Genomic DNA, 20,931 nt, shown 5'->3' with positions numbered 1-20,931 from the left:
CATCCTTTTAGCAGCTTTTGACACCCAGCCTTAGCTATCCAACCAGCCTCAAGTCCCATTTCATTTGCTTAAACCACTGTTTCTTTAGTATTTACATGTTCATGATAGAAAAATTGGAAATACAGCGGAGCAAAATATTTTGGTATATATCCTTTCAGGTATCTTTTTTTTCATGTGCATTTTTATGTAAATATAATGGCACCATCCTATACATCTCATTTTAAAAGCTGCCTTTCCATACACATGAAGGCTTGTTAAATATCATATATATCAGTGTCATTTGTAATGGCTGCATAGGATGTGCTTGAATGATGGATAATTATATGTTTAAACATGGCTGTTGGGAATTTTTAGGTTATTATCGTATTTTCATCATCACACTCAACATAGGCATGGTGCTGCTCTTGTATAATTGGTTCACTTATGCAAATTGTTTCCTTAGGAGATATGGCTGTGAGGAAAACTACTAAATCAACAGATTTTCCCTTTCTAAGGCTTTCAAAACATATGGTGATCTGTGCTCCAGAGATACTTCTATTAACCTGCCCACCAACAGTGAATGAGAGCTGCCCAGGAAATGCCCTTCTGAGTGGTCAGCCCCACCCCACCCCCCCATTCTCCAAGATTGCTCCTGTCTACAGTGAGGATTTTCCTGGCTGCCATTTAATTGGATGGACACTCTGCCTTGCTCTCTGAGGAGGGAGGGGATGGTGAGTCTGAGCAGAGACCTAGGTCCAAGAAAGGGTAGTGAGAAGCGTGGTAAGTCAAAACCATGGCCTCTGCCAGCCTCCAGGTCAGCGGCAGGGGTTGTCAGTGCAGGATGTGTGTGAGAGTTGAAGGGTGCTGGACTCTGTCCTCATTAAGGCTGGTGGAGCGGATAGGTCTTACTTACCTGGGAGGACTTGGGCCCACAGTACCATGGCACTAGGATCAGGGGAAAGGAGAGGCCTCTAGGAAGAAGGGCAGGCAGGACAAGTGGGATCTGAAGGGCCACCATCTAGAGATGCTGAGTCACATGGTCTCTTTGGAACAGTATCAACATTGGGGTGCAGGGTGGAGAGGAAAATGGCTGGATCAGGACACTAGACTGGAAAGTTTGCCCCCAGCCATAGACAGAGGAAAGCCCACAGAAGTTGAGAGAGAAGCCAGGCCAACTGAGATTAGAGGCCAATGAGCACCACTGAAAGGAAGCACAGATAAAGCCACATAGACTAGGGAGGAGGTCAGAAGTGACTATGGCCTGAATGAGGGTTGGAGTGGGGTGGAGTATGGGGAACAGAGGGGCTAGTGAAATGAAGGGAGAAGCCAGTTTTCCAGCAGAAACCTAAATTCAAATTTTATGTGTCCATCTGGCCGGCACTCATCACTTTAAAAGCCCCTTGGCCAAAAAGCTGCCTTCCTCTTCAATCCCGTGGAAAGGCTCTACTTTCTGACTTTTTCAGAGAGATTGTGCCATCAAAAAATGACATTCGACTTCTGAGATGAATCATTGGTTCTAGTCTTTGCCCAAGTTTTCTGACTGGGGTCTTAGCTGTAAAGACAAGGCCTGAGCAGCGTGGGCACCATCCCAGCTGTGCCCTCCCTGACTGTGGGCTTTTGTGCATGTCTCTGCCCTTTGGCCTGGGAGTCTCCAGTGGCCCCTGTGCCTCTGTCATTCTGTATGTGTATGAGTCCCTCCTGATTTTGGCAGTGGTTTATTTGGTTCTGATTAAGCAGAAAACTTCTAGGCAACGTGGCCAACAGGTTTGTCAAGATGAGACTGATGAGTTCCTGAAAGAATCTAAACACTGAGTAATATGAATCCCCGAGCTAAAGCCCAGAGGAGATGAGGTACTTATCTAAGGTCTCACAGTCAGACAGCAGCACCAGGACACCAAAGGGCCAAAATCTCAGGAGGTAATTCCGTCTGTGTGCCCCACCCAGTAGGGCCAGTTCATGGGTTACTGGGATGGGACAGTTGGGCCTTTGAGAATCACCTGTGAAATGTGTTCTTTGCAGTAGAACTCTGACATGGCCTCCTTGGTTCAGGGCTGGGCATGCAGGGTGCCCATTCACAATGATGAGGTGCTATTCCTGGCACACAGTGTGCTCAGGCCTCCTGGGCTGCTCATTTGGTGCAGTTTATGGCAATGCCATCTCTTGCTGACATGGCAAATTTGGTTCACTATTGGCCCCCTGCCCTACCCAGCCTATTTCAGTGTGCCCCTGACCTCCACAGAAACATATGCAGGCCTTGCCAGATGGTGGCAGGGCCCGGCTGCTCAGTCCTGGCCCTGGAGGGTCCCAGAGGGTGGCAGATCCCTGAAAGCAAGGCTGCTCTGCCTCGGGATTGTGATGACAGAGCCGGGCCCCTGCATCTCATTGTGCCCACTTGCCTGAGCTTCCAACTCTTCTCTTGAGGCCCAAGAGACTGGCTGTGGCAGTTCAGGGTTGTGACTAGACACATGACGTGGGCTTTCCATGTCCCTGCAGCACCTGCCTGGTCCCATCCTGGAGATTGGCTTCATTACCCCAGGCCCTCCTGAGGCAAATAGGTTTCATGGTGCTGGTGCTGTGAAGGTCTCAGAGGCAACCACAGCCTACTTCCCACTGGCCACAGGAAGATAACATGTGGCTGAAGGGCAAAGTGAAGGCAAGGAGGGAGAGCAGGCCTAGAAGATAGAGATAGAGAGGAAGAGAAAGCAGAGCATAGGACATACCTGGCTCCCAGGCATAACAGCAAACCCTTACCAGATCACCATCCTTGACTGGTCCCTAAGGGTCACTAGGAGTTGGCAGTGGGACCCCAGGCTTTCCTCACTGGAGATGGAGCCAAATTCTGAACCACACAGGACTGCCTATCCCCAGGCCATTCCTGTACTGATTGAGGACTACCTACAGTCTCCTCTTCTAGAGAGAACAGGTTGAGAGTTACTGCTCCTATTCAACTGTCTTGCAATCTTTCCTGTGCCACGTGGTGCCAGGCATTTATGTCTGGCAAGACACCGATCCCCATTCTGTCCCCAGAGCAGTCATGAAGGGTAGACTTTTTAAATCCTCATTTTACAGAGAAGAACACTGAGGCAACCCTTCAAGGTTAGCTGACCAGCCAAGGTCTGTCAGGCAACTACTAAGTACTGAGAGATACAGTCCAACTTGAAAATGACTGTTGCCCCCAGCCCCAGCCCTTCCTTCTGTCCCTCCTTATGAGTGCACTAGTGCTGGGCCCCAGGGAGCTGCTGTCTGTGTGACACTGTGAAGGTTCCCTCTGTTCCACTCTCCTTGACGGGGTGTGGGTTCTGGCCATCAGAGCTCTCTAGGAGGGCTTGTGGTATTCCCTCATCAGCCATGTCTGAAAAAGAGCCTATGGCAACCTATGCCTTGTTTCCCAGGTAAGTGACCTTGAGCAGACATGCGGGTTTGCCACCTAGTGGTGACAGATCCAGTAAGTGCTCACTGTCTGGCCTCTATCTGCCACCCAGGACTTCACCAGCTCTTGCCTCCCAATGCCCAAAGGACATTATAAATGCATGAAGTGACAGCCATATGCTTGCCTTTGGCCCAGGAGCCCTGTTGAATCAACTGAGAAGTGATTTGCAGAGCAGGCACCATGAGCATCTCAGCTCTTGGAAGCAGCACCAAAGGTGAGGTCCAGGCTCCCTCTTGTCCCAGTCCCGGGCTCTGTATGTAGCTGCCTCTTTCCAGGCTGGCCCTGCCAGGACCCTGAGTGCTGCCTGGGCAGCAGAGTGAGAGAGGCATATTGGGAGGGCTGGAAAGGAAACCCAGGGTCCTGGGACTGGATTCCCCATCTGAAGCTGTGTGGCCTTGCCCCTGCCAGGGAAGCCTCTCACAGCAGGTGAAGAGGAGCGCAGTAATGTACTCAAGCAGATGAAGGTGCGAACCACTCTGAAGGGCGACAAGAGCTGGATCACCAAGCAGGATGAATCAGAGGGCCACACCCTGTAAGTCCAGGAGGCTGGGAGGGCCAGCAACAACAGGGTGGGGTGCGGTTGTGATCCATGAGTCTCATCCACACCTGGAGATGCTGAGGGGCTTCCACTATTCAGAGCTCAGCCAGGCAATGTGGCCACTGGCCAGCTGGGGAAGTTGGAGCAGGGAAAAGCAATCCAGCTGAAGGCTTAAGCAAAGTCACAGCGTAGGAAAGCCCTGGATACCATGGTGCACGTGGGGAAGTGCCTGTGGAATATGGAAACAATCATGGGAGAAGGTAAGATGGGAATGGTGGGCCAAGTTCCTGGGTGCATGTACTGCACCTTTCTCAGCTGCCTCTAGGATGGCGATCACAAGGGGGCTGATGGGAAGAGGCCTGGGGACCACTATTTTAGGACACCTCTTTCTCCAGAGAGCTGCCCTCTGGTCGGAATCGTGCCACATCCTTTTCATCAGCTGGAGAAGTGCCGAAGCCCAGGTAAGAGTTGGTACCCAGATGGCTGGTACCTTGGGGACAGGGATGGAGCCCAAGCTGAGAAGGGGCATCAGGGTCTGGAGCAAGTCATATCAAATCCACAAGACAGATAGGCTTTTCTGCTCTGCTCCCTCTTGGGAAAGGGAAAGCAGAAGTCACTAAGTTCATTTTCTTGGCTTTCTGTGTGGCCTTTGGGACAACTGCTTCCTCCCATCCTGGGCCTCTGTGGTTCCACCTGTCAACTGTGATCAAAATTATCATTAAGAATCCCCTTTGGGGAGTAAGACAATTTCTGTGAGGTGCTTTGAGAGTCACACATGACTCCCTCTATAGGTAGCCCTGATTACTGAGTATACCTGGTAATTTAATTGGCATTCCAGGGCAGACACATGTTTGCGACAACTATCTCCCAAATTTAGGGTGATCTATTTTGCCAGCTGGCCAAGGGAATAGTCCTCTCTCTGTTTCAAGGGCTTTTGCAAAGAGGTGTTCAGGGAAACTCTGAAGCATGGGAACATCCTCCAAGATCTACAGGAACTGCTCCTGAGACATAAGAGGATGGGGGGCTCAAAAATTCAGGCTTAACCCTTGTTCTACAAAGCTGGCATTTGGCAGAGTGACATTGCCACAGCCTTTCTCAGGTGGCAGTAGACAGTGCCAGTGGCTGGAAGGGAGTGGTCCAAATTCACTACAAGCCCTAGAAGCTGCCTTTGGTAACTGTGGCCTTGCCCACCATTCCTCAATGACTTAGTGCCTGCTACCTACCAGGTCCTGTATTGAGCACAGAGGAGACAGCCTGCTCCTCAGAGAACAGACATCCTAGCAGAAACCATGGGTACAACCTAAGTAGAGAGATGAATGTACAAAAGAGAATTGCAATTAGTAAGGTTGGCAAGGACCTGAGGACAGTTCAAAGATAGTTTACTCATAGGGTGGGTGAGCTTGTTTCCTTGGCGGTGCAGTTCTCACCCTGGGATTTGGTTTGTGGGTACATTTGGAAAGCACATCCTGTGACTCAGGGCCCAGAGTATGGTTACCCGAAAGTCTACATAAACTGCAGCTCTTATTCTTTCTCACAAGGGTCCAGGGCCAACCAGGGGCCATGGCCTAACCTCCCCAGCACACTGGTACTTCAGCCAGAAGTGCTCATTGTGCCATCCTGGCCACTGTGGCTCAGTTTTTTAGAGTGGCAACCAAAAGATTGCCAGTTCCATTTCTGGTCAGAGCATGTATCTAGATGGAGAATTTGGTTCCCAGTCAGGGTGCATAGGGGAGACTACCAATAGATGTTTCTCTCCCTTCCTTTCTCTCTAAAAGCAATGAAAAAATGTCCCCAGTAAGGATTTAAAGATGCCCATTGTGGCTACAAGGGGTGCAAGTGACCTTTCTTGATCCTACCCCAAGTGTTTCTGGAACTTGGTCACCTCCAGGAGGCTGTCCCCAGTTAAGTACAGTGTCTGTCAAGATGGAGGACACTGGGACTCTGTGTTGCCCTTCCTGCCTGCCTACATGAGGTCCCCTTAGACCCACCCTGGAGCTCCAGCCCCAGGCTTCTCTGTTCCTGGACAGAGTCCTTATCTGCTATAGCTTAACCCCGGCTGTTCACACTGTCAGCCCCTGGCTCCCACTTCCATCCCACCTCCAACTCCTTGCTTCCTTGGTTGCTCTCGAGCAGGAAGGGCCCAGCACATGGAGCCTAATGCTTTCCAGTCACTGACTAAGCCCTGGCCATGCTCTCAGATCCCAAAATTCCATAAAGACTTGTGGTGTGAGTGTCCCAGTGACTGGAGGAGGGGAAGCCTAAGAGGAGGCAGAGAGGAGGGTCAGCTGGCTTTGGCTGGCTCCTCCCTGGGCTCTGCTCCTTAGGCCTTCATGAACCTTCCTGGAAAATGCTGGGGGTGTGGATGGGGAATAGGTCAGGAGCAGTGGCTTCACCAGTTCCTCAGCCCCAGGTCTCTGACCATGGAGCCTGAGCTGGGTCAGCTTTGAAAGCAGAAGGTGGCTGAGCTGTCAAAATCCTAGAAGAGCTCTTGCTCAGGATAGAGCTGGCACCTAGCAAGCCAGGGAGAAGCCAGAATTTGGAGGGGATGCCTCTGTAGCACATGCCTAGCTAGAGACCATGCTTTCCTAGGCACCTGCTGTGAGTCAGGGCCATGCTGGGCTGGGCCCTGAACAATTGGCCACAGGCACTTTTTCTGGAGAATGTGAGAGGGACAGGAAGATCAGAGTAGAACCAGGCTAGGAGCACAGGTTGGTTGGCTATCGTGGGAAGCTCCCAGTCAGTCCTGCTCCTTTTGTTCTGACTGCACTGGGACACCCACCAGCCAAGCCACTTTGCTGTCATTGGGGACAGGAGAATGTCGGGCCCTCTAGCAAGGCTTCAACTCACTTCATGCCTTCTTCTTCCTCAGCAGGCCTACAAGCACAAGGGCTTCCACTGGCTATATCATCCGGTAGGTGATGGCAGGACCCTGCCTGCCTCCCAGCACCCGCCAGCACCTCTCCCTGGCTTCTCCCTAGAAGCTTAATGGGCTACTTCTTCTGGACTCTCTTTTAGGGGAGTGTTCACCAAGCCTGTAGACAGCTCGTCCCAGCCCCAGAAGCACTTTCCTAAGGCCAATGGAGCTCCAAAAAGGTGTGTCCACGGGGCTCTTGCCAGATAGCCAGCCAATGGGGAGTTGTGAAGGCCTGGGCCAGGATCATGGTAGAGAGTACTCTGCCTGTCACTGAGGGGGTGGTGGGTGGCAGCTTTGTTCTTCTTTAGGGTAGGAACCTGGAGAGCAACATGGGGGCAACCAGAGGAGATGGGTTGGGGCAGGAGGCAGCTGCACCACAGGTACTGGAAGCCCTCAGGTGGGTGCATGGCCCAATTTGGGCCCTATGGCCTCTTGGAGTGCCTGGGATACTACTGGTGACCTTGCCCTTGAGTCAGTCCTGACTTGTAGGAAACTTTGACTTGCTGATTGACTGAAATGTGTTGTGTGCTTTAAGCCACTCTCCTGGCAGGCTCAGGTGGGATATTGTCAAAGCACCTTGTTGTCAGGCTGAATTCAGACTCCATCAGAAAGGTAGTGTCAAGGGGGCTGGGTCTGCCCTTGGCAGGAGGGCCAGCCTGCTCAGGGTGCTGCAGATGTTCTGGGTATCTGGCAGGGCTGAGAGCAGAGAAGAAAGGCCACCAGCATTCTCTTATCTACCTACCATTTGCCTTCTGGGTTGTGTGAGCAAATCTGGAGGCAAAAGGGGGCCTGAGGGTAGACAAAGGAAAACTCCTTGCCTCTCTAGCACTGCCAGTGTGGTGAGAGCAGCTCCCGCTGGGCCTCTCCGCCCCTCCTCCTCTGGCTACAGGATGACCACTGAGGACTACAAGAAGCTGTGAGTATGCCATTGCAGACCCAGCTCAGTTCCTTATTGCAAGAGATGAACCCTAACACTGGCCCTCTGAGGGCAGCAGGCTGCTTGCCTCCAAGCACAGTTCAGGAGTGCTAGTCCTATTGGTCAGACATCCCTGCAAGTTCATGTGGTGACCTGGAACCCACCATAGGGTGACAAGCCCCAGAAAGTTGGAGGTCTGTGCACAATGCACTTCAGATCTAAAGCAAAGCAGGATCCATAGGAAGTTTGTAGAAGAGGCTGGTGGGTCTAGGGAAAGAGTCGTGGGTCTTGGCCCTGGAGCTTCTTCTGGCTGACTTTTTCCTGAACATGCCTCTGTACCCCTCTGGACTGGGCTTCAGCATGGGCTGGGCCAGGCCAGGCTAGTGCCTGATGATCCTAAGCATTCTGCTGGCCATGACAATCTACTAGTTATGGGCATTTTGTGCCCAAATCTGAGCTGCTTCTTGGATATAAATTTTTGAAGTTCCCTCTGGAGTTCACCTCATAGCCCATGTCAAAGGTTCCTTCCTATGTGCCAAGGGAGGAGAGCTTTGGACAGAGTTGTAGGTTGTTCCTAGGGGCCCCATGTCTTCATATTGTTTGTTCTTTGTCACTATCATCCAGTGACATGGAGTGGCCAGGGTGTCTTTCTGGAGAAGGAGTAAGGCTTGAACTGAGTATTAGAGGACAGTTAGGGTTGGACCAGGGGAGAGGAGAGGGCTGGCTCTCAAGGAGGAAGAAGTGGCATGAGCAAAAGCCCAGAGGCAGTGTCGTTAACATATGTTGGTATTGTTGGAAGTCAGGAAGCCAAGCTGCCTGGAATAGCAGCCTATGAGAGAGAGCAGGGGTAGAAGTTGGGGGAGGGGGAGCCATAATTGCCAACATCCTCAACCTCTCCCACTCTGCATCCCTCAGGGCACCTTACAACATAAGGCGCAGCTCAGCATCAGGGGCTGCTGAAGAGGAGGATGTGCCCTTCTCTTCTGATGAGCAGAAACGGAGGTAACAGTACCCACCAGGCATCCCATGGGCAGGGCTAGGGCCCAGGTCTGCACAGACTGGTAAAATAGGAATTGTGCCAGTTGGGGTGATGACGTACACAACATTTAGGATATCGTTGCTGACCCGTGGGCTAGAGGAATGGCTGCTAGCAACAAGTGTCATATCTTGACTCCCAAAACCACCCACATAGCTGGACCAGCTCAGGGGACGCTTTTATGAACATTCTACGAAGCAGAACCTATGTAACAAGGGTCAAAGGAAAGCCTCTGTGGACAGAGGGTGGGAAGGGTTGTCCTTTAGGACTTTATATCAGGTTGTTAAAAAGAGTCCTGAGCAAATTGGACCAAAATAGGTAGTACAGGGTCCCCTCACAAGAGCCCTCTGTGTGTGTGCTGTGTGTGCACAGTCAGGGGTGGGGCTGCATGTCTAGGAAACAGGGCCAGGTCCAGAGGTTTCAATGTCCCTCACCCCAAACTGAGGCTGGTTGCTTGGGAAGCAGCTAGAACCTAAGGAAATAGAGCTTCCCAGGCTCAGCCTGCCACCACCCCCAATCCCAATGTCTGCTGGCCCTTCTGTAGCTCAGGAAATAGAGCTAGGCCCCCCTGCTGAGGGCCTAGCAGCTGGGCAATCCTGAGGACAGAGTCCACAATGGCAGGGGTCCCCAAGCCTGGAAGGCCACTTGGCATTGACTGCCCACTCTGCCACCAGCTAAATGCCTGATATTGGGCAAGGCACTACAACTACCCATACTTCAGTTTTCTCATCTGTGGGTGACACTAGCACCTGCCTCCCTAGGGTATAAGGAATGAGCCAACATGAATTGGCAGTATACATTGCTCAGTAAACAAGGGCTGCCCTTCCCTTGGCCTCTACTTTCCTTTGAATGGTCCTCAGAGCAGAGGCAAAGCTAGCTTTGCCCCCTTGCATTGCTGTGGTGGCCCAAGGCATCCTGAGGACCTATCTATCAGATGTCCCCTTGCCACCACAGGTCAGAAGCTGCCAGCAGTGTGGTAAGGAAGACAGCTGCCCGAGAGCGCTCCTATGTCCTATCAGCGGCCAAGAAGAGCACCAGGTAAGTTGCACAGCAAGAGAAACAACTTAGCCACCAGCTGGCTCCTTACCTAGAACACTTCCTGTCCCTTCAGGGCTCCAGTATTCCTGTGCCTGGTGAAGGGGGTGGTGAGTGGGCCCTCTTAGCTGGACCTTCTATGATTCTCAGATGCACTTTCTGGAAAACTGAGGGGTCTGGTGGCTGCCATTAGGACAGGTAAGGTGCTAGGAATGGGAGAGAGACCCAGGACCCCCTGAGACAGAGTGGTCATGATGTCAACTGTCTACTGCATAGATTATACCCAACACATTGCCTTTCTACCTCCTTTCCAGTAGCCCTGCCCAGGAGATGCAGGCCCCATTTATTGCAAAGAGGTAAGTATCAGCAAGTGAAGCCTTAGAAGCCTGCTGCTGGCCATGGAGAAGGCTTCCTTTTGGCAATGGTGTAGTGTGGGCACTGAGGAGAGGGTCGTGGGATGGGGTGGGGCCACCATCCCTGGTCAGGGGTACTTGTAAGGGGCTGGTAGCTTCTGTCTGGAGGCTGGGTGAGCACCAAGGTGGCTATGGTGGTACATATGGCCCCAACTTCCAGTTCTATGTAGGCAGGAGCCTGGCTGAGAGAACACAGCTTGTGATTGGACACTTCCATTTGCCAGTAGCTAACAGGGCTGGGCCCCTGACCAAAGATAGAGCCATAGTATTTCCAAGGGCCTCTGGGGTTTTGAAATATAAGTAGTTATGGGGGTACATAGGAGTTGTTCCCTTGCCCTCCTTCCCATCCTTCCAAGAATAGGCTAAACAATGTCTTCACAGGAGCGATTACTTGGATGAGGTCCAGAGGTTTGTCATTGGGATCCACTGCCTGGTTGTACAGGCCTTTCAAAGTGACCATGACATTGGAGATGGGCCCTAAAGGGTGAAGAGGGTTCAACAGGGAGTCATCAGGACATCAGGACACTCCAGTTGCATGAGGGAGGGGTGTCACCACTAGGTGAAAAGAACTTCTTCTAAGAGAGGATATTTAGGGAAAACCAGTAGGAAACTTCTGGAAAGTTGAATTTTAGGGATATTCCATTGATTAAATAGGTAAGACCTTCATAATGAGCGGAGGACTAAAAAACAAGGAAAACCTAGTGTGCAAGTGTTCCAAGTGGAGAGTCCCACTGGTATAATGGCCCAGAGGTGCAAACAGCTTGCTATACTGGAATACCAGAAAGGCTGATTGGAATACACCCAGCAGAGGGTAGTGGCAACATGAAGGAAGTGACAGGAAGTGGTTTACTCTTGGTGACTGTATCAGGTTCCTAGGGCTGCTGTATCAAAGTACCACAAACTGTGTGGCATAAACACCAGAAATGTACTGTCTCCCAATTCTGGAGGCTGGAAGTTCAAGATCAAGGTGCTGGCAGGTTTGATTCCTTCTGGAGGCTCTGAGAGAGAGACTGTCCCATGCCTTTTTTCTACCTTCTTGTGGCCACAGGCAACACTTAGGTATCCTTTGCTTGTAGGTGCATCATTCCAGTCTCTGCCTGCATCTACACATGGCTTTTGTGTGTCTGTGTGCAAATGTCCCTCTTTAATAAGGACACAAGTCATTGAATGAGGGCCCACCTTAATCCATTATGGACTCATCTCAACCTGATTACATCTGAAAAAACCCTATTTCCAATAAGGTCACATTCACAGGTTACAAGCAGACATGCATTTTGGGGGGGCACTATTCAACACAGTATGCTGTCCTTATCCCAAAGGAGAGTTGCTGTGTCCCTAGCCTGGGCCACCTTGTGGCTATAGAGTCCACTGAAAGAATGCATGCCCTTCAAGGGAAGCTGAGAATGTGGCTCAACTGTTTCTCTTCTTGCCCAAAGGGTGGATGTAGTGGATGAGGATGGGCCTTCTGAGAAGAGTCAGGACACACCTGCTCTGGCAAGATCTCCTCCCGGCTCCAGCAGGTAATTAATCACTCATTTCTGTGTGGGGGTGGTGACTACCAGGCCAGCCTGCCACTTAGTCACTGTAGAATCTCTGCCAGGTTACCTCTTTGAAGAGCCTCAGAGTCAGTGTCCCTATGTGCCCAGTGACAGGATGAGGCACAAAAATCAATGAGGGCCTATCTGGCTGGATGTCCTAGGGCTGAAAGGAGCAAAACAGCATGGCCTCCAAGAAGAGAGCACTGAACTTTGGTTTGGTTAGTGGTTAACTGTGTCACAGGGTTGCAGCGGGTCCACTGCCAGGGCATCAGCCCTGCCATTCTCAGATTTGTTCATGGCTCTCCTAAAAGTTGGCTAAGTTCGATTTGCCAACCCTGTCTTCCCACAACTGCTGGGGAAGAGGGCTCCACAGTCCCCAGCACTGCTCACAGATGCCTTTTTTGTCAGTTCGGATGGAGGCCAAGGAAAAGTGTCTCATCCAATTTGGATTGAACGAATGCCGAGTCTGCCAAGCCCTGCTGGGAGCCTGGAGCCCAGGTGTGTGCTGTGAGCTGGTCAGATGGGAGGGTCTGGCAGTGGGGTGACAAGGCGTCAGTGATCTCCCTCCAGTCAGGGTCCTGATTTGCTCTGATTTATGAATTGGAGTGTCCAAGCAGATAATGGTGCTCTCTTGTCTGCAGATGAGGAGCAATCGATACCTCCTTGTATTTTGTGATGAATCCTGCTAAGTCCTGTTGAGAGCACTAGCACCCTGTTGTCACTGCTGTTTAAAGCACCTGCCTGAATTGGAAGCTTTGCCCAAATCCAGGTGTGCTAAAAGCTGTGCTTCCGTGGTACCTTTGGAATACCCTGAGGCCAGATAGGCAGAGCACCTGTCCTTACAGGTCACCTTTGGAGACTCCAGGAACTGTTCTAGCTCTCATAATGACACTCCAAGCCCACTCCCCTCCCCAGCTCAAGCCCTGCAACCATTTGTGTGCACCCACGGTCTTCAGGGTCACCTCCTCTGTGCCAGGAGAAAGGTGGACCACCTGCCACAGTACTAGTGGTGGAGAGCCAGGCTGCAGACCTCTGCCTAGAGGGAGCAGCAGGACTGCTGAGCTGGGGCTGGGAGGGGGCAATAGGGGTCCCTCTGCTGGAAAGCCCCTCCTCTTCACTCAGTCCCTCTTTTGACCCTCCATGTTTGTCTGAACTTTTGTTTGTAAAGATTTTGAACAAGTGGAACTATTTGAGAACTCTTCACAAAGTAGCACTGATGAGATTTGGTGATTGATAGCATATGGGGGCTGTCTTAGTTCGCTAGAGCTGCTGCATCAAAGGCCCACAGACTGGGTGAATCAAACAACTGAAATGTATTGTCTCCCATTTCTGGAGGCTGGATGTCTCAGATAAAACTTGCTTGTAAAGCACAAGAAACAGAACTAGACTCAGATTATGGAGCATTCCAGAAACCAGAGGTATCTCACAATGAGGGAACCTCCTTCCAGAAGGATGGCCGGTAAGGCAGGCGTGATACTTCTCAGACTGTTTCTTCTCTCAGATTTTGCAATCATGAAATGTCTAGAACTCACTGGATAGCTTCCAGGTGACCTGCTGGCTAGTCCTGAGCACTCACCCTCTCTGACTGAACCAGATCAGGCCTTGCACTGGGCCAGGCAGCCATCATCAGTCCTCCACGCTCAGCTCCTGTCTGGCTGGCTATCTGAGAATTCTAGGACTGGCTATGCCCTTAAAGAATCCCAGCCCCCCGGGGAGCAGTGACTCATCCAAACCCTGGGTCTCATAGCATCTCAGAAGAAGCTGCTTTATGACAGAGTGGAACAGAAGAATATCACAGCCTGGGCCTCTGGCATGGCCCTGCTGAGGCTGCCCCCAGCACAAGTGTGCCCCCTGCACCAGTCTGCCCATGTTCTGAGCCCCTTGGCTCAAGTCTGAAGGTCAGCTCCTCATCTTATGCAGCAGGACAACCAGGAGGAGTGCCCCTGTCTTAGGTGCCAAACCCTTTATGGACTTCATGGAGGGCTGAAAGTTTGGGATAGGAATTGTCACACAAGGACATGCGCAGGCTCTGTCCTCAGGGCGCTCTCCAGCTATCTCTTTCCTTCCACTGGAATTCCAGTTTCGCTCTAGATTGCAGACCTGCCTGGGCATCCCAAGGCCCCTCAACTCCAGTGTCCACATGCACTCTACTTGTGTCCACCATCACCCTCCACACACTGCTCACATGTTAGAAGGGGCCCTCCCTCCACAGGCCTGGTTTCTTGGGTTAATCTAGGTTTTCTTCTCTTGCTTTCAGATAACTCCTGCCCACCTTTTAAACTGAATTCATTAGGACACCCTCTCCCAGAGAGACACACCTCCATGAGGGCCCCCTGGTCTGGCTGCCGCCCAATCACAGCACTGATCCAGCTTCCTTGGCATTCTGCCTCACTGAACTAGGGCAGGGCTTGAAGTCTACGCCCCAGCATGCTGCTTGGTAGAATAGCTAGGAAGCAGTGAGTAAGTGCACAGATTCCAGCATTCCAGCAAAAGGCAAAATCCCGACATTGCTCCTTACTGATTGTGTGACCTCGAGAAAGTCCCTTTAAGGCTCTGTGCCTCAGTTTCTTTATGTGTAAAATAAGGAGCAGTGATAACTACTGTCTGAGGCTGTCCCAAATATTAGATAGGATAATGCCTATGAAGTCCTTTGTGTAGTGCCTGGGTGCTTGTATTGTCAAGTGGTCCCCACTAGAGGCTTGCTAATTTGCCGGGCTCTTCAAATGACGAAAGGTGCCAATATCGCCACCTGCTGGCCTCTGAGGAAAATACAGCTGTGGGCTCTGGAGAAGGAGGTACAGGCATCTCCCGCTTTTTGAAAGTTATCCATTTCCTCCGTCGCCTTTGAAAGGATCAGAGAGACCTACATTAGTACCTGTTTTCACTAACCAAAAGAAATCCGAAGAGGATTTTTGCTTTTATTTAAAAAGGCAAAAAGCAAAAATAGCGTTCACCTCATTGCTTCTTCCCTTTATGCCATTTCAGTTTATGAAAATTTTCATAGGAATGTTCTTCTCCCTGGTAGCTGACGAAACCTGTACTCCCTCCTCCCTCCCCTGCCTCTCTCCCTCTTTTAGCTGGATGAATTGCAAACTCTTTGGCACAGGCCACTGTCAGTCATGTTCCCATGGGCAGCTGGGGCTGCACTGGATGAGTGTTCCTGGTTTTTAGCAGCTTGTAGCCGAGCTGAGAACTTCAGATTGGACTAGAGCCATCTACATTTGAGGGTCTGGGAAGGGGGTGGGGCTTTTGGAGGGTTTCAGGAAGGAGAGGCTGAAAAGCTCTTGTATGAACTTACTGGGGCTGCCATGACAAGGTGTCAGACACTGAGTGGATTGAACAAGAGAGATTTATCTTCACAGTTCTGGAAGCCAGAAGTCCTAATTCAAGGTGTGGGCAGGCCTGTATGCTCTCTCTGAAGGTTCTGAGGGAGTGTTTTTCTAAAATTTTCTCTTGACTTCTGCTATTGTTGGCAATCCTTGGTACTTCCTAGCATGCAGATGCATCACTCCAGTCTCTGCCTCTGCCTTCATGTGGCTGTCTTTCCTCTGTGTTCTTGTATTTAAATGCCTCCTTTTTATGAGGACACCAGTTATATTGGGTTAGGGCCCACCATGCTCCAACATGACCTTTTCTTAACTAGTTACATCTGAAGTGACCCTATTTCTAAATTAGGTCACATTCACAGATACCAAGGGTTAGAACATCAGCATGTCTTTTGGGAGTGACACAATGCAACTCATAACAGTCCCTCTGGAAGAGCTCCTGTTTGTTCTGGGTCTTTTAGAAGCAATTGCTCAGGGGGGTGACGAAGGAGAAGGAAGGTGTTGAGGGAGAGAGGGCCAGCTTGGGCAGGCTGAGGCAACACTTTGTTGCTATTTCCTCTCTGACATAACAAGAAACATTAGTGAGAAAGTTTGTTTGTTTGTTTATTTGTTTTACTTGCCTATGACATCCCCAACTGGAGTGTGTTGCTGCTCTCTGGCACCACCTGCTTTAGATGGGGCAAAGTAGGGCCAGCAGCCAGGGGCTGTGTGCTATCATCATTGTCATGGGAAGAGATGGGTGGAAATCAGAGCTGCCTTTGTGGACTGGGCCCTCTCCTGGCTTTCACATGGGGAGAAGTCTTGTCCCTGGCAGCTCTGCTGTTTCATTCTGGTCATCCCTAATGTCCCCAGGAGGGACAGTAATTAGCAACCCACTGAACTGGCTCTCCATGGGCTCCCAGTCTAGGTTGGAGTCAAGCACTAGTGTCAACACCCAGGCTCACCCACCGCCTTGCCTTCACCTTGACTCCTCCGATGCCTCTTCCTCCTAGGAACCCTGGAATGGCCTTTCTAAAATGCCAGTCTGATCATATAAAGCCCCTCAGCCCCCAATTTAAGCTCATCCAGTGGCTTTCCTTTGCTACGCCATGTCTGGTTTTGGCATTAAGATACTTGCCAGCCTCCACCTCCTCCTTCCCCATCTCTCTCCAGCCGCATTCGGGGCTTCACCAAGGCAGGACTGAAGCTCACCTCATTTGTACCACAGTGCCCAGCCCAGTGCCCAGGGGCAACCAAAGGAAGGAGTGATTGGCAGTAATGTAACCTTGACTGGGTCTTAAAGCATGGCTTAGCCTTACTCTGTGGACCTGGAGAGGTGTGCTTTGGCATGAAGGGTACCCCCATCAAATCCAGGAAGCTCTAGGTTCTCTCCATCCATGGCCATCACCATGGCCCAAGTCTGCTGGGTGTCAGGCTCTACAGTGGGTCCAAAAACCTTATCAGACTTGAAGGGACGTGACCATCACCTGCCGACCAGACTCTGACCACCAGAACCCTCAAAAGGGCCCGCTGAGCACTGAGAATGTCTGATCTTCTGTGGGCTCACAGGGCCTGGTCACTTCTCTTCATCCATCAGTCTCTGCTACCCCTCTCTCTCTGACTCTCTCTTAAAATTTGGTTTGTAGGTTTCCTAGGCATCTTATTTATCATCAGCCTGCATTAGCCAATGAACTCAGAATTCCTACTGGCCTCACAAATAGCCACTTCGGACACTCCAGTAGGGCCATAAGCAGGGTTCATAGCAGCAGCTACAAACAGGATGTTGGGGCTGGGTGCTTTCATTTTCATCAAGAGGTCCCTTGTCTGTGCCTGAACAGGGTTGGGACTGAGGGTAGGAGACTGGTGAAAGGGTCCTTCACTCCCCTTCCTCTGGGGCCTGGAAGTCAGTGGTCCAAGCTCTGCTGCAGCACTGAGAAGGCTGGAGGTGAAAGAGGAGACAAGAGGGGAAAAAAGACAATGGGTCTGGGTGTACCACTGCACTAGCTAGGGGGTTCCTAAGTGAGTATGCCCTTCGATGCCCAGAACAGATGGGTGGACTATTCTTAGCAGCAACTCTCTGGCTCTTTCCTTTGGCTACAGTGCAAGAGGTGAGGAGATTGTCCACCTGCAGATCACGACACCTGGGGCAGGACTCCACCTGATGGCCCCAGACCTGGAAGGAATGAGGTACCAAGGCCCTGCTGCTGTCTGGGCTCCTTCCACACCATTCTAGAGATGGGATAAGCAGACAAATGATGCGGACTGGGGTCTGATTGGTGGGAAGCATGGTTAACCTAGGCTCTGTGCCCATATCTTGTTCTTTCACTCCACAAGTATTGCAGAGCAAGCACTTGTGGAAGGCCAGGATCTACTCTGGGGACCCAGCAGAGATCCGGTAGACCCCTTGGCCAGAGCTTCTGACTGTCTGCCTGGTGGGGGAGGCAGATGTAGACATGAACCAGCTGTGAGGATTCAACCCTGCTGAGCCCTGAGCACAGGACTAGCCAACTGTGCTGGGTGGGGTCACGGGGTCTATGAAGCCCCGTGACTTCACTGGAGCAGTTGCCTTGCCTGTGTGAGGAGAGCTACTGGGAATGGGATGGAGTCACTTGGTCACCCTTGAGAGCTCATGATGCCACCATGACCAGTGCTGGGGAGAGTGAGGGTTGGGGTGGGGTGTACAATCAGCAGGGAGCATGACAGGCCCAGCCCCTGTCCCAGGGGAGTATGCATATGGCTAGGTAACAGGCAGGCAGAATTCGGGGGATTAGGGGCTGAGCAAGAGGAGATCTGAGCAGGGAGAGGCCACTTCTCTCTGGAGGGGAAGGCCAAGGGAGGGATGCCTCCCTGCTTCTCTGTAGCACACTCTCTCCTGCCCATTTGGCTATTTACCCAAATAGCCTTTACTGAGCCCCTGCAGAACATCTGACCCTGAGACTAGGAGCTCGGAGGCAGCCAGACTGGGACTCTCTCTTATGAAGCCTAGGGTCTGTAGAGAAAAGCCAGAATGTATGCCCAAGATAATTTCGGGCATATGCCCGAGACACTGGGAGCTCAGAGCAGGGGCCTGTCACCAGCATGGGGATGAGGGTGGGTAGGGAAGGCTCCTGGGAGGAAGTGACATCCAAGATGAGTCCTCATGGATCTCTATGTCCCGTTACTCTCCTCCTTGGCTCCTCCCTCTCTACAGCCCTGCCCCAGTTAGGCACTGACTCGTCTCCATTCTATTTTAGAGATATTTCTGTCCCTACTGCCCTCTCTGGGTCCAGGCCTCAACAATTATTCACCCCAGTGTCTGTAATCATCTTTTAGGGCCTTATCTCCAGACTCTCCTCCACATCTTTACCTGAGTAACATTTCTAAAAGGCAGAAATAGTCATGCCAGCCCACTGAGGAAAAACCCTACAATGGAGCTCCCTGTTTAGGTTCTGTAGCCTGAATTTGATACCACACCTGGCCCTTCCCCTCACCCTATTCCCTGGCTCCCCTCATATACCCTCGCTCCCTGGGCCCTCCACTCCGCTCTTCCAGGCCTCCATGTGTCCCCCAGCACTATTCCTCTGTCCAGGCTGTAGGCTCTGTCTGGGATGCCTTTTCCTCTCTGCAATTTTAGGTCTCATCACAGATGTCTCCCTCCTGGGGCACCTCTCTCGCTACATTTCTTTCTAAGGTAGCACCTGTGAGGTGCTTCCCCCATTGAGCTCTCACAGTGCTGCGTTCATACCTCAACCAGAGAATCTTCTACTCAGTTGTCCTCCCATGGATCAGCTTCCTCCAATACTCATGAGTGCTTGGAGGACAGAGACTTCATTCCCTTTAGACCCTAGCACAGGGTGTGGCCCAGAACAGGAGTGCAGGAGTGTTTGCTACTGGAATGATTGAGAATCATCTAGTGTGACAATGTCTTTTTAATAAGGCAACATTGGAAGCTACGTCATTGGTTTTTCCAAGGTGATCAGTCTCTGAGAAATTGGCAAAGTGACCCCCATAAATGCAGGAGGAAGCCAGGCTGCCTCTGAAGAAGCCATAAGGCTCTGACACTTGGTCTGGGAGTGTCCAAGCTACAACAACCTATTGAGAGCTCCTGGAGCACCCTTCTCCCATTTTCCAGCAGGAGAATCAAGTTAGAAAGAAGGAAAGCTAGAACTCTCCACACCCTGTGCTGTCCCAAATAGGTGCAGTCACTGTGTCCATTTTATAGGTGAGGAAACAGACCCTGAAGAGACATTCTGCCAAGAGCAGGCATATCCAAGACTCCCACCCAGACTGCCTAGCTTCCACCTTGCACTTTTTGCTTCATAACTCATTACAGTAGTGGGAACCAAGGGAAGGAGTGATACAAATACTTAATATTGTTTGCATGAATATATGGTGAGACTATTTGTAGGCATCCAAATGCGTATTACTAGGAGGAATTTGAGGATTTGTGACTGAGGTGTGGGAGAGAGGTCAGGGCTCAGGATATTTCCATGTTACATACAGACAGATGAGAGCTGAAATAATGGGGCTTAATGTTGTTGTTTACATGGGGTATAATGTCGAGGTAATCAAGGAGATAGGGGCCACAGTATGGAGAAGGCAGCTGCCTGGTCATCCTCCCTGAGGGCAGCTGGGGGCAGTAGTCAGGTCTAGCCAGGTTTAGCATTAGCTGCCAAAACGTATATCTAGGAGACAGTGGGAGTATGGGTCAGGAACATGAGGAGAAGTGGGAACAAGAGAGGGGGCCTGTTGATGCCATGGGAACAGAGGAGGTGGCCAAGGTGACAAAGCATGCAGATGGAGATGAACACTAGGAACATCAAAGTTTAAGGGGCCGAAGAGAAAAAGGCAAAGGAAACTGGGAAGGTGTGGCAAAGAAGGCAGAGTGTGATCTCACAGAGCTATGATGGATGGGGTGGGGGAGAGAAGGTGGTAGTGTTCCATTGGGTCAGTAGTCCTGAATGGCAATAATAATAGAAGCCTCTCTGTTCTGTTTGACACCATGAAGCTCCCTGATAACCTAAGAATAGAAAGAGGTTGAATTAGGAGTTCAGGATCAGTCTTACACCACAGAAGATTATAGTTCAGAACTCTGAAGTCAGATTGCCTGAGTTCAATTCCTGGCTCTTCCCCTTTGTTATCTGTGGAATTTGGGATTAGTCGCTTGGACTCTCTATGCCTCATTTTGCTCATCTGGAAAGTAGACATGGATAATAACTGTGCCCCTGTCTTTGGGTTGATGTGAAGAGTTAATATATGCAGAGCCATGGTCTGGTCCTCAATCAACAGTAGTTATTAGTAATGAAATTTGAGAATTGGTCAATCCTGAAATATGAGATTTTAAGCTCCATGGAGACAGCTGACATTTGGGGATGAGGTAACTGCCTCCACCTGAGTGTGGGTGGCTGCTGGTTTGTTAACTTATGTTTCTTTCCTCTGTAGATCTCCCCCAGATTCCAAAGACAAGGAAACCCTCAGCCCCAGAGAGCCTAAGAGAGACTTGGCTGGTGAGGAGGCCTTTAAGGGCCCCAGTCCAGATTCTGAAAGGTAACTGGTGGGATCCAGTGGAGATACATAGAGCCCATGTGGCACCCAGTCCAAGGTCTATGGATGGAACTGGAATCAGGACTGTTCTACTCACTGTGTTTTCAGTGAATATCTGTTGGAAGAATGAATGAAGGAATACATGAGGTCTGGAGAGGAGGCAGTCTCCTGCCAAGGTCCCTCAGGGAACCAGTTGCAGAGGAAGATAAAACTCAGGGCCAGGGCAAGCAAAACTGCCAAGCTATCAGTATGGGAAAGTCTGTGACCAAAAGATGCATGGGCCCCAGCAGAGCATCTGTCTAAT

At 51.0% G+C, this 20,931-nt stretch overlaps 1 protein-coding gene across 11 annotated transcripts in view; it reads left to right on the top strand.

The window, feature by feature from the left end:
- ZNF185 (zinc finger protein 185 with LIM domain) overlaps positions 1–20,931 on the top strand; it is a 53,757-nt gene that overhangs the window by 11,392 nt on the left and 21,434 nt on the right. For 3 of the 11 annotated variants that reach the window (XM_037059253.1, XM_037059244.1, XM_037059246.1), the window contains 13 exons: positions 3,545–3,623; positions 3,818–3,941; positions 4,343–4,408; positions 6,817–6,858; positions 6,963–7,040; positions 7,688–7,777; positions 8,693–8,779; positions 9,768–9,851; positions 10,163–10,204; positions 11,698–11,781; positions 12,208–12,297; positions 17,205–17,291; positions 20,526–20,630. In XM_037059253.1, coding sequence (XP_036915148.1) covers positions 3,590–3,623; positions 3,818–3,941; positions 4,343–4,408; positions 6,817–6,858; positions 6,963–7,040; positions 7,688–7,777; positions 8,693–8,779; positions 9,768–9,851; positions 10,163–10,204; positions 11,698–11,781; positions 12,208–12,297; positions 17,205–17,291; positions 20,526–20,630 — 1,013 coding nt within the window. In that variant the 5' untranslated portion in view covers positions 3,545–3,589. Of the gene's footprint in view, positions 1–3,461; positions 3,624–3,817; positions 3,942–4,342; positions 4,409–6,816; positions 6,859–6,962; positions 7,041–7,687; positions 7,778–8,692; positions 8,780–9,767; positions 9,852–10,162; positions 10,205–11,697; positions 11,782–12,207; positions 12,298–17,204; positions 17,292–20,525; positions 20,631–20,931 lie in introns of all 11 variants that reach the window. The other 8 variants (XM_037059249.1, XM_037059247.1, XM_037059248.1 and 5 more) reach the window with 8 other exon arrangements.

Source organism: Sturnira hondurensis, unplaced genomic scaffold, assembly GCF_014824575.4.
Source record: "Sturnira hondurensis isolate 20B ecotype Veracruz unplaced genomic scaffold, ASM1482457v3 Scaffold0010600, whole genome shotgun sequence".
Classification (NCBI taxonomy): Eukaryota; Metazoa; Chordata; class Mammalia; order Chiroptera; family Phyllostomidae; genus Sturnira; species Sturnira hondurensis.
This window is presented reverse-complemented; position numbering and strand designations above follow the sequence as displayed.